At 61.6% G+C, this 12,414-nt stretch overlaps 1 protein-coding gene and 1 long non-coding RNA gene across 5 annotated transcripts; both read right to left on the bottom strand.

The window, feature by feature from the left end:
* Nucleotides 1-330: 330 nt before the first annotated feature.
* PRSS56 (serine protease 56) lies at nucleotides 331-7,206 on the bottom strand. 4 transcript variants are annotated; one of them, XM_060624153.3, is made up of 13 exons: nucleotides 4,724-5,225; nucleotides 4,326-4,373; nucleotides 4,020-4,209; nucleotides 3,533-3,632; nucleotides 3,285-3,444; nucleotides 2,901-3,043; nucleotides 2,501-2,663; nucleotides 2,137-2,313; nucleotides 1,886-2,050; nucleotides 1,742-1,804; nucleotides 1,269-1,375; nucleotides 683-894; nucleotides 331-439 (listed from the first exon to the last, which is right to left on the bottom strand). In XM_060624153.3, exons 1-13 carry the CDS (start codon nucleotides 5,133-5,135, stop codon nucleotides 436-438), a joined length of 1,944 nt encoding a protein of 647 aa, XP_060480136.2. In that variant the 5' UTR covers nucleotides 5,136-5,225; the 3' UTR covers nucleotides 331-435. The 4 variants fall into 4 exon arrangements, with proteins under 4 accessions (XP_060480136.2, XP_060480137.1, XP_060480138.1 ...); XM_060624154.3 differs by lacking the exon at nucleotides 331-439 and adding an exon at nucleotides 5,490-7,205 and having other exon boundaries at nucleotides 449-894; nucleotides 4,724-4,861; XM_060624155.3 differs by lacking the exon at nucleotides 331-439 and adding an exon at nucleotides 5,490-7,204 and having other exon boundaries at nucleotides 449-894; nucleotides 4,326-4,370; nucleotides 4,724-4,861.
* A 1,453-nt stretch (nucleotides 7,207-8,659) lies between these two features.
* Nucleotides 8,660-12,380, bottom strand: LOC145715653 (uncharacterized). The gene is made up of 2 exons (XR_014138038.1): nucleotides 9,856-12,380; nucleotides 8,660-9,769 (listed from the first exon to the last, which is right to left on the bottom strand). It is a non-coding gene; the product is annotated as an uncharacterized LOC145715653 (long non-coding RNA).
* Nucleotides 12,381-12,414: the final 34 nt, after the last annotated feature.

Here is a 12,414-nt window from a genome sequence, read left to right on the forward strand (position 1 = left end):
GGAGAGGGGACAGGTGCTGGGTTGGGAGGGGGGGAGTGTGAAGGGAAGAGGCTGCCGGGAACGCAATCTGACACCTCTGGGCATGACTGCTGGGTAGAAAACCCAAGGCAGGTGACAAGGGGGTGGGGACAAGGACTGGCTGCCCAAGGACATGAGGCAAAGATCCCAGGCTGGAATTCTCTGCAATTAGCGGTAGGGCTGGGGGCTGGGTAGGGGCCCTGGACACTGGGGGCAGTGCTGGTCAGTCATGCCTAGGGGAGTGGTGGCACTCAGCTGTGGCTGTTTCTTGGAGGGGGGGGCAGACAGTATGCTGAGCTGGGGGCTTAGCAGCCTCTCTCCAGTGTCTTTGTGACCTCCGCCAACTGCTTCTGGGGGCAGGGCCCTGTCTGGCCCTGTCTAACGTCCACCCATCCAGTTCCCAAGAAAGCTCCAGAGTCATCTGTGTAGATCATAAATAATGTTTATTGAAGCAGCTGTGATTTTCCGATGGCACATCTGGGAAGACACACGGACCCAGGTCCCCCGCCCCCCACACCCAGCCAACTGTGGCTGTGACTGTTTGTCATCATAGGAGCCCCTGGGAGCAGTAGGTCCTGACGGGGGGGTTAGGGGTCCAGATGTGGTTCATGGCCCCCAGGCCGAAGGAATCTGAGGGCTCGGTGGGTGGTGCCCCCCACTCTACCCTGCACCCATCTGGGGTCCCTCTGCCTCTGCCAGGGCGGCCAAGCGGAAGGCCTGCAGGGCCTGCACCAGCAACCGGGGAAGGCTGCGGGCCATCGTGGCTGGCTCCAGGCCCACCAGGCCACCAAAGACCACATGCTGGCCCCCCAAGCCTGCCCGCACCCAGGCTCGGAAGAGGCCGGTCAGTGTCTTGGAGCCCAGATCTGCCAGGACCTGCAGAAGGAGAATCGGGGCTCACAACCTCACTGGGTCTCCCCCCTTGTGGCCCCCAGAAACTCTCACCCAGATCCACTCCCCTCCATAGCCCCCGATCCTGCACGCTTCTGCTCACTTGGACCCCCCCACGCACCCTTCCACTCACACCTTTCCCTCACAAGTTCCCATCCACCCCACCTAGCACCCAGCTTACACACAGCTGCCCTCCCCACCCTTTTCTCCCAAGACACCCCTGCCTCCACTGCAAGCTGCTGGCAGGTCCTCCCTCTTGCTGTGGAGGGTGCCCTTTCTGTCCCTCCTACCTGCTAGGGCTGACCCAGGTCGGCCTTCTGAGGCCACTGTGAGCAAATGTGGGAAGCCTGAGGACCTACCTCATGGAAGTCCATGGCCAAGTGCTCTGATGGGACCTGTAGGATCCAGGCATGGGTGCCTTGAAGTGTGGCCAACTTCTGTTGCAGCGTCTCCAACCCAGGGCAGCCTGAAGGAAGGGGAGAGGTCCCGGGAATAACAGAAAACTGACACCAGCAAGGAGCTGGGAGAGGGATTCCCACCAGGACCCCAGAATGGCCTCCCAGTGGGCAGATTTCTTGTCATGCTACACACGGGGAAACTGAGGTTCAGCAAATGGTCTCTGCTGACCCTGAGGGCGGCCCAAAGCCACAAGTGCCCCCAAAGAGTCATCCTCCCTGCTGCAGGGGGAGGGGTCGGGTGGGGAGAGCTAGTCTGCTGGTTGCCCCATGGGTGGGTAACCGCTTCCCAGAGCGGACCTTGGGAGAATCCCCGCAGGGTTGGCCGCCCTTGGCCTGCTACTCTCCCCGCAAAGGCCGGCAGGGGGCGCCCTTACCGTTCCCTTCCTGGCGCTGCTCTGGTCTCCGCTTCGGGAACCGCGCGCCTGCAGCCCGCGATCCTGGGGAGACGCGGGGTTAGGGGATCGCCTCCGCCGCGCGGAGTCGGCGTGCGGGGGCTGGAATATGAAGGCATGGGGTACCTGGGTGCAGCCGCTGCTCGCGGGCAGGGTGCCTGGGAGGCTCTAGGAGCGACAGAGCGGAGCGAGCCAGGGCTGGGGCCAGACGCCGCATCCCTGGGCTCGGGCCGAGCAGGTCCTGAGCGCCCCGCAGCAGGTCCAGGAGGGTGTGCGCCAGCGAGCGCAGCTCTGCGGGCAGGACAAGCGTCCGGGCGGAGGTCAGACGTGGGCCAGGTCCCCTGCCCTCCCGGCCCAGCCCTGGGAACTGGACTGACCGCATCGCCTCCGGCGCTGCAGGCACTGCTGTTGCGCCAGACGCGCACAGGCGACCGCGGGCCCGGAGCACAGGCGGGAGTAGAAGGCGCACGGCGGGGCGGCGTCTGCCTGCGGCTCCGCGGGCGGGTCCCAGGCCAGAAGCTCCCGGCAGCTGGGTTCCCGGCTGGAGGGGATTGCTACAGGGGTCGACGGGGACCATCTCAGCCCTGGCTTTGGGACCTAGCGTCCGCAGCCCTCCCCTGAAGGGAGACAGGCTTTCTTGACGCCCTAAGGGGCTGGGGGGCGGGCGGGGTGAAGATGGGCTTGTTCCAGGGCTGTTAGCGGGACACTTCGGGGAGGGGGGAATAGGAATGGGGCGCTCACCGCTCATCTGCTCCTGGAGCCAGTCCTTGAACACGGCCACTCGAGTGTAGACTCCGGGCTTCCCTGGCTCTCCGCATCCGTCCCCCCAGGAGGTGACCCCGTACAGGACCTCCTTGGGGCGGGGGCCAGGCTCAGAACATGTCAGGGGGCCTCCGGAGTCACCCTGCGGGACCCGAGTCAAAAGAGAGGGTACTACATTGACCTGCCCCCTCCTATGCCAGCTTTACACTTGGCAGGCAGCTTTGAATTCTCCTGGGGTTACTTCTTGTACCCATTTTAGCAATGAGAACACAGAGGCTCAGACAAGTTGAATGACAGCCTGACTGTGGAAGGAAAGAGGCTATTCTTTCCCTGGGGAACCAGGACCCTCCGGCACCCTCCAGTCAATCAGGGCTCATACCTGGCATGAGTCGATGCCCCCGGCCAGGTAGCCGGCACAGAGCATGCTGCTGGGGTGCAGCTCGGGCCCCAAGGCCCTTTTGCAGGTGTCAGCACTGAGCAGGGGCACTCGGGCCTCCCTGACCGCCTCAGCCTCAGGCCCGTCTACAGGGAAACGGTGGAGGGGGCTCAGGCCTTCAGGGCAGGAGCGTCGCTTCGGGGGGACCCCCCTCCCCCGCCCTGCCCTCCTTGATTCCTACCTCCCTGCAAGACCAGGCAGCATTTTGCGAAGCAAGGAAGTCAGATTCGCTACACCCCCGGCCTTCCTAAACTCCATCACCCCAGCACCCCATTCTTCCCACCCACTCACACTCGCGCCTCACCCAGGCCCGGGCCTGCCCCATACCTTCGAAGAGGGCCCCCCAGCCCGCGATGGCGCAAGCCGTGCCGGCTGGGGGCTCCCGGGGCCCCTGGGGCAGGCACACAGGGCGCACCGCCCCTGCCCAGCTCACCGGCGTCCACAGCTGCACGAGGGCCAGGTCGTTGTGGAAGGTCCGCGGGTCAAACTGCGGAGGGGGTGGCGGCGCAATATCAATGAAGCGTGGGGTGGGGGTGCTGTTCCCGACTCTGAGAGCCCGGGAACTGTCCTCTCACCTTGGGGTGGGGCAAGATGCGGTTCACCGGCACCTCCTCCGCTTGCTCTCCCCGGGGGTCCTCGGCCAGCGTCACCGTCCACAGAAGCTCGTTCTGGGCGCTGCGGGGAGAGCGGCGGGTGATACGCAGGACAAGGGTGCAGCGGGTCCCTTGGAGACCCTGCCCTCCGCCCACAGGCACCACCCAGCAAGCCCGCACGCCGGGCTCTTTCTCCGCTGTTACTCGCGGGGCAGGGAGGGTGGGCCAGCCAGAGCGAGGCGGCGGTCCCCAGGAGGCCCCCGAGCCGGGCGGGTGGTCCCCTGATAGCGGCTCCCTGGCTGGGGTGCGTGGGCGCCTCGAGGCCCGGGAGCTGGGCAGGGCAGTGGCCGCCGCCAGGGGGCAGCAGAGACCGGCCCTCGCACGTGTCGCCCGCCCGACGATCCCGGAAGGAAGTGTTGGACCAAGCGTTGGGGATCTGGGCCGGTCAGGGGCCTGGGGCCCAACGTACCCCGCGAAGCAGTGCGCCGCGGTGAGTACCCAGGACGCCGCCACCAGGACGCCGCCGCACAGAGGCTGCCCCCCGACTTGCAGCCTCACCAGCCAGGGCCAGGCCCCCGGCGGCGCAGCGCTACCTCCGACAATGCGGCCGTGGGCACGCGTCACGTTGACAGTGCTCGGGCGCCGCTCGCCACACGGCCCTAGAAAGGTGGCATCGGAGTCACAAGGGACAAGTCCTTGCCGCCCTGACCCTTGAGGCCCCTCCAGGGTTCGCCCTGCCCTCAGCCCTAACCCCCTCGAGCCCTTTCAGCCTTACCTGGGGCGGCTGGATCCTGCGCTTGTGGCCTAGGACGCCCAGGTCCTGCTGGGACACAGACCTTTGAGCCTCACTACTACCCTCCCACCCTCCCTACCTGCACCCCCCGGCAGAGCCTGGGCCCTCTCCCTGCGCTGCCGCTCCCCTTCTGTTACTCCACCCCTCCAGGAGTCAGGGTCCGTTTCAGCAGCCATAAACTTCTCACTGTCCCTGCCCTCCTGCCTTGGCACGACGCGCTGTGCCCCATGCCTGGCATGCTCTTGCCTCTTGGAGAGACCTTCTTAAGCATCATCTCTGTTGTAGCCCCACCTAGTTTCTGTCTCCGAGAGGGAGTCAAGTCTGGAGGGAAGGGATGGGGTGGACAGGAGAACGGACGCAGGTAGTCAGTGCGAGCTCACCCGGGCACGGGACCGTGTGGTTGGCACAGCCTCTGCACTCGTGGAGTCTGTGCTGGATCTCCATTGCCACTCGATTTACTGCCCACTGGGCGCTCCTCTGGGCAGCCTGCAGCGCTTTCGTCCCCTGGGCTGACAGAGCTGCTGGGACAGAGGGTACAATCATGCATGGCTGGGGAAGGACCTCAGGCTCCAGCCCTGAGCCTGCCTTGGGAGACTGGGGGAAGCAGGTCAGGCTCCAGGAGCACCGGGCAGAATGGGGAGGAGAGAGAGCCCCAGGGGCCTGAGGGCCCAGCGCTCGGAGCAGATGGTCCCGGATTCTCAACCCACTTGACCTGAGCTGGGCTGGAATCTTTAAAGAGGGACTTGCCTTAAACATCTTGAAGGAAAAACAGCACCTCAAAGGTAGAGACATCACAAAACTCAGGCTTACAGACAAAATGACTCACCGAGTTGCCTACCTTTGGGCCCAGATAGCCAAGGAGCTGCCCGCCTGGACCCCTTCCTCCTGCTAAACCCGCTAACCCGGAACCTTCCCCAAAGCATACCCCTTGGCAGTGGCTGCCAGGTCCCCTTCCCTGTGCACCCTGGTCCTCCCCCTCCCTCTCCCACCCGTGCCTCTGTTTCTGGCCCCTTCTCCCTGCAGGGTGGGCGGAGGGGGCCAAAGGCCTCAATGAGTGGGGGTGGCAAGGTCATGCTCGCCAGCCCCACCCCACTTCCTCTGAGCTCCTCCCACCTCTGCCGCCCCCTCAGAGCAGCCCGGGCTCACCTTGCAGGGTGCTGGGGGGCAGGCGCATGTACAGTGGGTGCCCAGCGACAGACGGTAGGTCTGGGAAGGGCAGCAGCAGCAGCAACACAGGCAGCAGCATGGTGACCAACAGCCAGGGCGAGCGACCCCGTCCTCTTTCCCCCTCGGAGTCTGCCCTCCAGGTGCTTATCCTTGGGTGTCTGCCTCCCACTGCCTTTCTGTCCCTGGGCCCTGAATTTGTGTCCCTCAAATCATCCGACTCTGTTCTCGTACATCAAAATCACCCGCTTCCCTCAGTCGGTCCCTCACCTGGCCCTTAACTCCCGGGAGCCCACAGGGGACTGGGGCTTGGGGGGCTATATAGAGGACAGGCTGGGGGGGTACTCGGGAGGGGGGCCAGGGCTGGGGGAGGGATCGGGATGGGGGCCCGACCCTCACCTTTGAAGTCCCACGGTCCCAGCTCTGAGGCCCCCCTTCTGTCAAAGGAACCCTTGTTTCTGCGGCTCCATCAAAGGGGCCTGGACAGGCCAGAAGAGCTGACAGTTGGGCTGGGGGCCAGGCAGAGGGGGGCTGGTGGGCAGGGGCTGGCCCTGTCTCCGAGGCTCTGATGGCGGGGGGAGTCCCATCTGCCTCTATTCCCTGAGGAGTTTAGGACTGTGCTGGGGGCACACACTCCTGGAGGGAGGAGGGCAGGGGGTGTGTGAGGGTCCTCGGCAGCCCCACCCCCTGAGGAGGTGCCCGAGCTCCCAGCCCCTGTGCCCCTAATTGCTTGGCAGCGTCTCTCCCCGATGTAGCCATTTCTAAAGATGATCAAAGAGCCCTAATTAGCGCCGTAATTGCCGCACTGGGGGTGGTGGGGTGGGAAGAGGCAAAGGCAGGCCCTGAGAGGAAGGCAGACATGAAAGGCCCCACCAGTGGCCCAGTTTGGGTAGGACCGGCCCCAGCAGCTTCTGACGCTCTCCCAGACCCCCTGCCCCTACGCAGTGCTCGCTCGGCCTGTCCAGCATTGTTCTCAGTTGCTATGACCCTGATCTGGCCGGAGGGAATCTTCTGGAGTCTCACGGGAAGGGCCACAAACGAGCAGCTCTCCTGGGACCAAGCTCCCACCTGGGGCAGAGAGGAGGTGCCCTTCTGCCTCCACAGAATGTCCTGGGGCCAAGAAAAAGGATCTTGGCACCCCAATTCATGCCGGTGACCCAGGGTGACTTTGGCAGGCCTGGTGCCTTCCCAGACCAGATTCTGCCATGACGTTGCCCCTGTAACACAGTATCCTGTCTTCTCCAGCCCTTTCTCCTTCTGCGCAGGTGAACGAGCCTCCGATCGGAACCTGCCTTGCTTCGTAAGACAGAGCCCCAGACCTGCAGAGATAGCCTTGAGCCTGGGGTCCCGGGGGTGATGGGTGAGATGCAGGGAAGGGGGGCAGCCAGTTCCAGCAGCTTCTCCAACTTCCTCCTTCTATGCCGCTGGCCAGCAGAGAATGTGCGTGGCCTCTTTTTCCTCTCTGAAACTCTCTTCCTACTTGATCACCGAGATGTCCCATCATTTTGATTCTCCACTCCCCCCATCCTTGGGCGCTGGCCACAAAGAGGTTTCCACCCGCTGGAGCCCCGCTGGAGGTTGCCACCCACCCAGTGTTGGGCTGGAGTTGCTCATGTTGGCTCTGGAGGGCTGAACATAGACGTCTCTTCCCAAGTCTGCACTGGGTGACATCATATTGGTAGCTTGAAAGCAGCCACTGTGGGAGGATTTACACCACGGAAACCAGCACCCAGTACAAATCAGAGCCTCCCTGCCTTCCGCCCCGCAAGAGCCAGGTCAACATTACCCAGCACACCACTGTATATGCCCCCTTCCCCTCCCCGTTACCACCGCACCTCATGAAGACAATCCCTCTGGTTCAGGAATGCCATGAAATAGTGTCTGAGTATGGGTTATTGTGAGTGAATATTATAAAGTTGGAAATTACTTGTATTCATCAGAATATCTATCCATCTCAACAGGGTGTATGTCTAGATAGGGGATACCTATCTTCTTTTTTTTTTTTAACTTTAACAAAATGTTTATTTACTTTTGAGAGAGAGAGAGGGAGAGGGAGAGAGGGAGCTCAAGCAGGGGAGGGGCAGAGAGAGACGGGGACACAGAATCCAAAGCAGGCTCCAGGCTCTGAGCTGTCAGCACAGAGCCCGATGTGGGGCTGGAATCCACAAACCTTGAGATCATGACCTGAGCCGAAGTCAGACGCTCAGCTGACTAAGCCACCCACGAGCCCTGGGGCTATCTATTTTCTTATCTACCATCTCCAAATTCTTGGCAGAGAGGGTGTTAACTCTCAACACAGCCTATACTTGAAGAAAGTGTCCAAAGCAAATGATCTGTGGTTCCAAGAAAGAGCCGCCAAGGTAGGGGACCCAGAAAGCAGAGAAGGTGGTTGGAAAGCCTCATAGGCCCCTGGGCGGAGAGGCCAACGCCACCCTCGGAGCCGGAGCCAGCGTCCAAGCTGGAGAGATTAAGGCCTGGAGCGAGCTCCCCCCAAGACGGAGCCCCCTGTGGCCGCTCTCACTGGAGAATGCCACAAGGAGGGGCACACTTTGTCGGCATTTGGCACCTCGGTCCCTCAGCCACTTGGATCCTGCCAAAGCCAGGCGGGCCAGGCCGGAGCCTTTGAGCCACCTCCCCCCCACCCCTGCCCCCGCCCCCCCTTCTGCCTCTGCTGGTCTTCAAGGACTGGTGGGAGGCCGAAAAAGACCAGAAGCTGCTGGTCTGTTTACTGCCTCTCCTGCCCCAGCGCCACTGCCAGAGAAAATTAGGGGCCTTACAGCACAGATGGTGATTCACTCAACCCCGCCTCCCTCTGCTGCTTCCCTGCACCGCCCCCCCCCCCCCTGCCAGCCAGGGCCCTGCCCTCTCCTCTCCTCTCCTCTCCTCTCCTCTCCTCTCCTCTCCTCCCCTCCCCTCCCCTCCCCTCCCCTCTCCTCTCCTCTCTCCTCCCCTCTCCTCCCCTCTCCTCCCCTCTCCTCCCCTCTCCTCTCCTCTCCTCTCCTCTCCACCCCTCTCCTCCCCTCCTCTCCCCTCTCCTCCCCTCCCCTCCTCTGCCCTCCCCTCCCCTCTCCTCTCCTCCAGGTATACCCGAAGTCTGGTCAGTTTCATCCCCTTCCTCAGGTCGCCTCTTGAGAACCAGGTCGAAACCCACGTTTCGTGCAGCTTTTTTTTATTACTGATGACTGGTCCTCCTGGTTGTCCTTGGCCTCTTCCACTGGAATGGCCACCATCCCGACAGCGTGTCCTCTTCTCTGCCACATCCCCTCTGGCACCTTCTTCAGAGCAGTTGCTGCTCTGTTGCCGGCTGTCTGGTGGGGACTTGCCTGTCCCAAGGGGCTGGGTCTCCCACAGGCTAGTCGAGTGGCAGACCCTCCCAGACCTCCTTGTCACTGCAGGGCTCACGGCCGGGCCCTGTCAGACCCACATCCTCCCCAAAGGCCCTCGCCCACGTGCAGAGCAGAAGAGGTGGGGGCTGGTGGGGGAGAGCCTTGGGGACTGCACAGATTTGAGGGAGAGAGCATCTTCCCTCACATCTGCAGCAGAGCTGGAAGGAAGGGCAGGGACCCCGGAAGGATGAAGGAATCCTTTGTTCAGGAATCAAGGGAGCCGGCAGGAGGGAGAGGCTGGCATTTCAGTGTCCCATTGGAGTTCAGCTTAGCCAGAGGACCCGCCGTCCGGCCCGGGGGACTCCTGAGGATGGTGGGGTGGGGGCTGCCTAGTGAGGAGAGGCTGATACCCACACCCTGAGGTTCCTGGTCCCTCACGTACAGGGGGCAATCTCACTTGTGCCCACAGCCCGGAGAGCCGGCCTGGAGAGTGGATGAGTCTGCGGCTTCAGGCTTTTGGGGACTGTTGTAGCGTTGGGGGTGGAGCGCAGTGTGGAGTGATGTGGCCAGCTGGACGCAGCTGTAACACGCATGTCTGGCAGGCTATGTACGTTGTAACGGTCTGGGTGAAAAATGCAAATGCAGGGCCCCTTGCTCCACAATTGTTGAGAATTTCAAGACATGGCAGCAGCATGTTAAACCAAGTGTGGGGCCTTGCTGAGCACGGGGAGTGCCCCAAGTGAACACTCCGTTGGTGAGCAAGTTGGACCCCTGGTACTGTTCACAGAAAAGGAGCCGTGGTTCTGGGGCTCCCTGGCCCAGGAACATCGGGAGCAGATTCCTCTTTCTCTCTCTCCCTACCCAACAGTGGAGAACTGAGGGCCAGGGGAGCCCTCCACCCACCAGCTCATCGGCATAGAGCTTCTGAAGGTCCACCTGAGCACAGGGAGGAGAGAAGAGGTTTCCATCAAGCGAGAAACTGGGGTTTCACCGGGCAATGCCCAAAAGGAGAAGATTCTAACCTGGCAGGTGGAGAAGGCTCAGAATCCGGCCAGGTGTTGGCCAGGGAGCTGCCGCTTCCAGCCGGAAAGCAGCCTCTGCCAGCACAGCCAGGGCTGTGCCTGGCAGAATGAAACAATTTCACGTCTATTTCCCAGCCAGGCGAGATTCCCCAACAATCTGGTTAGAGCCCTCTGCAATTGTGAGCTTGGTTATTTGTCGTCTGTCTGCCGCAGGGTGGCAGGGCTTTGCGCCCCGTCCCTGTGGTGTCCCCAGCACCTAGAACAGAGCCTGACACACTGTGTTTGTTAAACAACTGAAGAAATGGATGGTCAGTACTGGCCCCTCTCCCGGCTCCAGCGTCAAATCACCTGCCTCCTGCACATGAACCTCAGCCTGTCCCAAGCAGTCCTGGTGTCTCCTGTTCCCCCATCGGCTCCTCCTGTGCAGGGGCTTGGGCCCCCTCCTTGCACACCTATGTCCAGTCTGTGCAGTGCTGTCCTTCTCCCTGGAGCGTAGCTGGGAGAGACAAGTGACATCTTCTGGGGGCTGGATGGCACCAGCATCTCTCCCGGTTGGTGATCTTGGGACCCGGCAGAGCTGGGGACTTCCCCCTTCTGCTCTTCCCACATCCCTTCCTCTTTGCTGCCATGTTTTGGGGAGTGGGAGGGGCAGGATGACTGTCCAGGGTGAAGGAGGGCCTGGAGGGACTTTTAGTGGCATCCACAGTCCCCGGTTTCTCCACCCACACCCCCGTGGTCACAGCCGCCCACCTCAACCCCTCCCACAGGTGCAGGCAACGCTTCAGCCCCAAGCTCCTGCTTCAAAAGAGGGATGGAAAGAAACTTGGACCTTTTGTTGATATTTCTGGAAAAGTCCAGCAGGTCCATGTGAGGAAGCTCCAGCCCTGTAGCTTTCCCACCGGCACAGAGGCTGCTTTTGTGTTCTGAGGATGGTGGGGGTATCCTGGGCCTCTGGAAACGGGAAGGAGAGACCTGGACACTTGCCGCTCTAGGTCTCTATACTTGTCCTCTGGGGATGACCTTCCTCTTCATCCCTCCTCAGGCCCCTTCTGCCATGATGTGCTCACCCCTCCCTCCACCCCAAACCCTCCTGATCTCCTGGCCCCTGCCGGGGGAGTGGGCAAAAGGGCAGGAAGGAGATTCAGCTAACAGCCGAGCAGGCCACCTTCGGGGGCAGTGTCTCTGGACAGACTAGCGGGACCCACAGCCATGATCCAAAGTGGCCTGCTAGGCACAAAAGTGCCACGAGCCAGATTCTGATGCAGATTCTGAAGAGAGAGAGAACGGGCATGAGCAGGGGAGGGGCAGAGAGAGAGGGGGAGAGAGAATCTCAAGCAGGCTCCAAGCCCAGCGTGGTGCCCAGAGCCCAACACATGGCTCCATCCCACAACCATGAGATCGTGACCTGAGTCGAAGCCAAGAGTCAGATGCTTAACCAACCGAGCCACCCAGGTGCCTCCTGCCGGCACCTTGATTTTGGACGTCTAGCCTCCAGGACTGTGAGAGAACAAATTTCTGTTGTTTGAAGCCAGTGACGGCAGCTCCAGGAAACTAATACTCATCATCCTCTCTCAACCTCAAGTTCTCAATCTGTGAAATAGGATGATAACAGCCATCTCTCTGGGAGAATTAAAGAACACCTGTCAGGCTTCCTGCAAAGGGCTGGCAGGAGTTATCGTCATTGCTCTAGATCAGCGCTTGATGAATGTGCCGGAATTGATAGGATGCTATTTCCCTGCATGGACACAGCGAGGGCAGAGAGGCCTGATCCCGCAGGGCAGCACGGGAGATGTGGGAGCCCAGAGGACAAGAGAGAATGGGATACAGGGCCGTGGGGGAGGGGGGGCTCCCCAGGCTGTGTGTGGCCTTTCGCTCAGAGGGTGTCTGTGTAGGGGGCTCCCTGGCCCTGTGGGGCCTTCCTCATGGGTTGCCTGGTTCCTTCAGCTTGTCAGCTCTACTTGCTGCTGTGACCTTCCCCCTCCCTCTGGGCTGAACTTGACTTTAAGAGGGAGAGGCAAGGCTGCTGCCTGGGGCGGGGGTTGCTGAGGCAGGGGCTGCCCCCCCGCAGGCCGAATGGGTCTCTGAGAATGGGAATGTCCTAGAACCTGCACGTGGGGCTCTCTGAGGTTGGCGAGACCCCTGGCCTCCCACCTCACTTTTCACCTAATATTCTGGGCAGGAGCCACAGAGCGTGGGTGCATCCAGTCCACTCCCACGGCCCCCTTTCAGATCACAACATTTTGTACACACCCCACGATCTCCTTGGGCTCCACCCCTTCTCACCACCCTTTCCCGTCAGCCTCTTCTGAAGGGCTTGGGAGGGGAAGGGGGTCATCCCCACCACTCCCCTCCTCCCAGGCCAGTCCTCCCTTCTCCTGTGGGGCCACCCCTCTACCTTGGCCACTGGCATCCCTGGGGGGCGGGGAGGGGGGGAGAATCTGCTTTTCTGTTTTAATCAGAGACCCCAACTTATTTTCATTTAGTGAGAGAAGTTGGAGAGGTCAAAGGAATTTTGTAAAAATTTCCAGGAAAACAGAAACGAAGAGGCGTGAGGTCACC

Source organism: Panthera onca, chromosome C1, assembly GCF_046562875.1.
Source record: "Panthera onca isolate mPanOnc1 chromosome C1, mPanOnc1 haplotype 2, whole genome shotgun sequence".
NCBI classification, from domain to species: Eukaryota; Metazoa; Chordata; class Mammalia; order Carnivora; family Felidae; genus Panthera; species Panthera onca.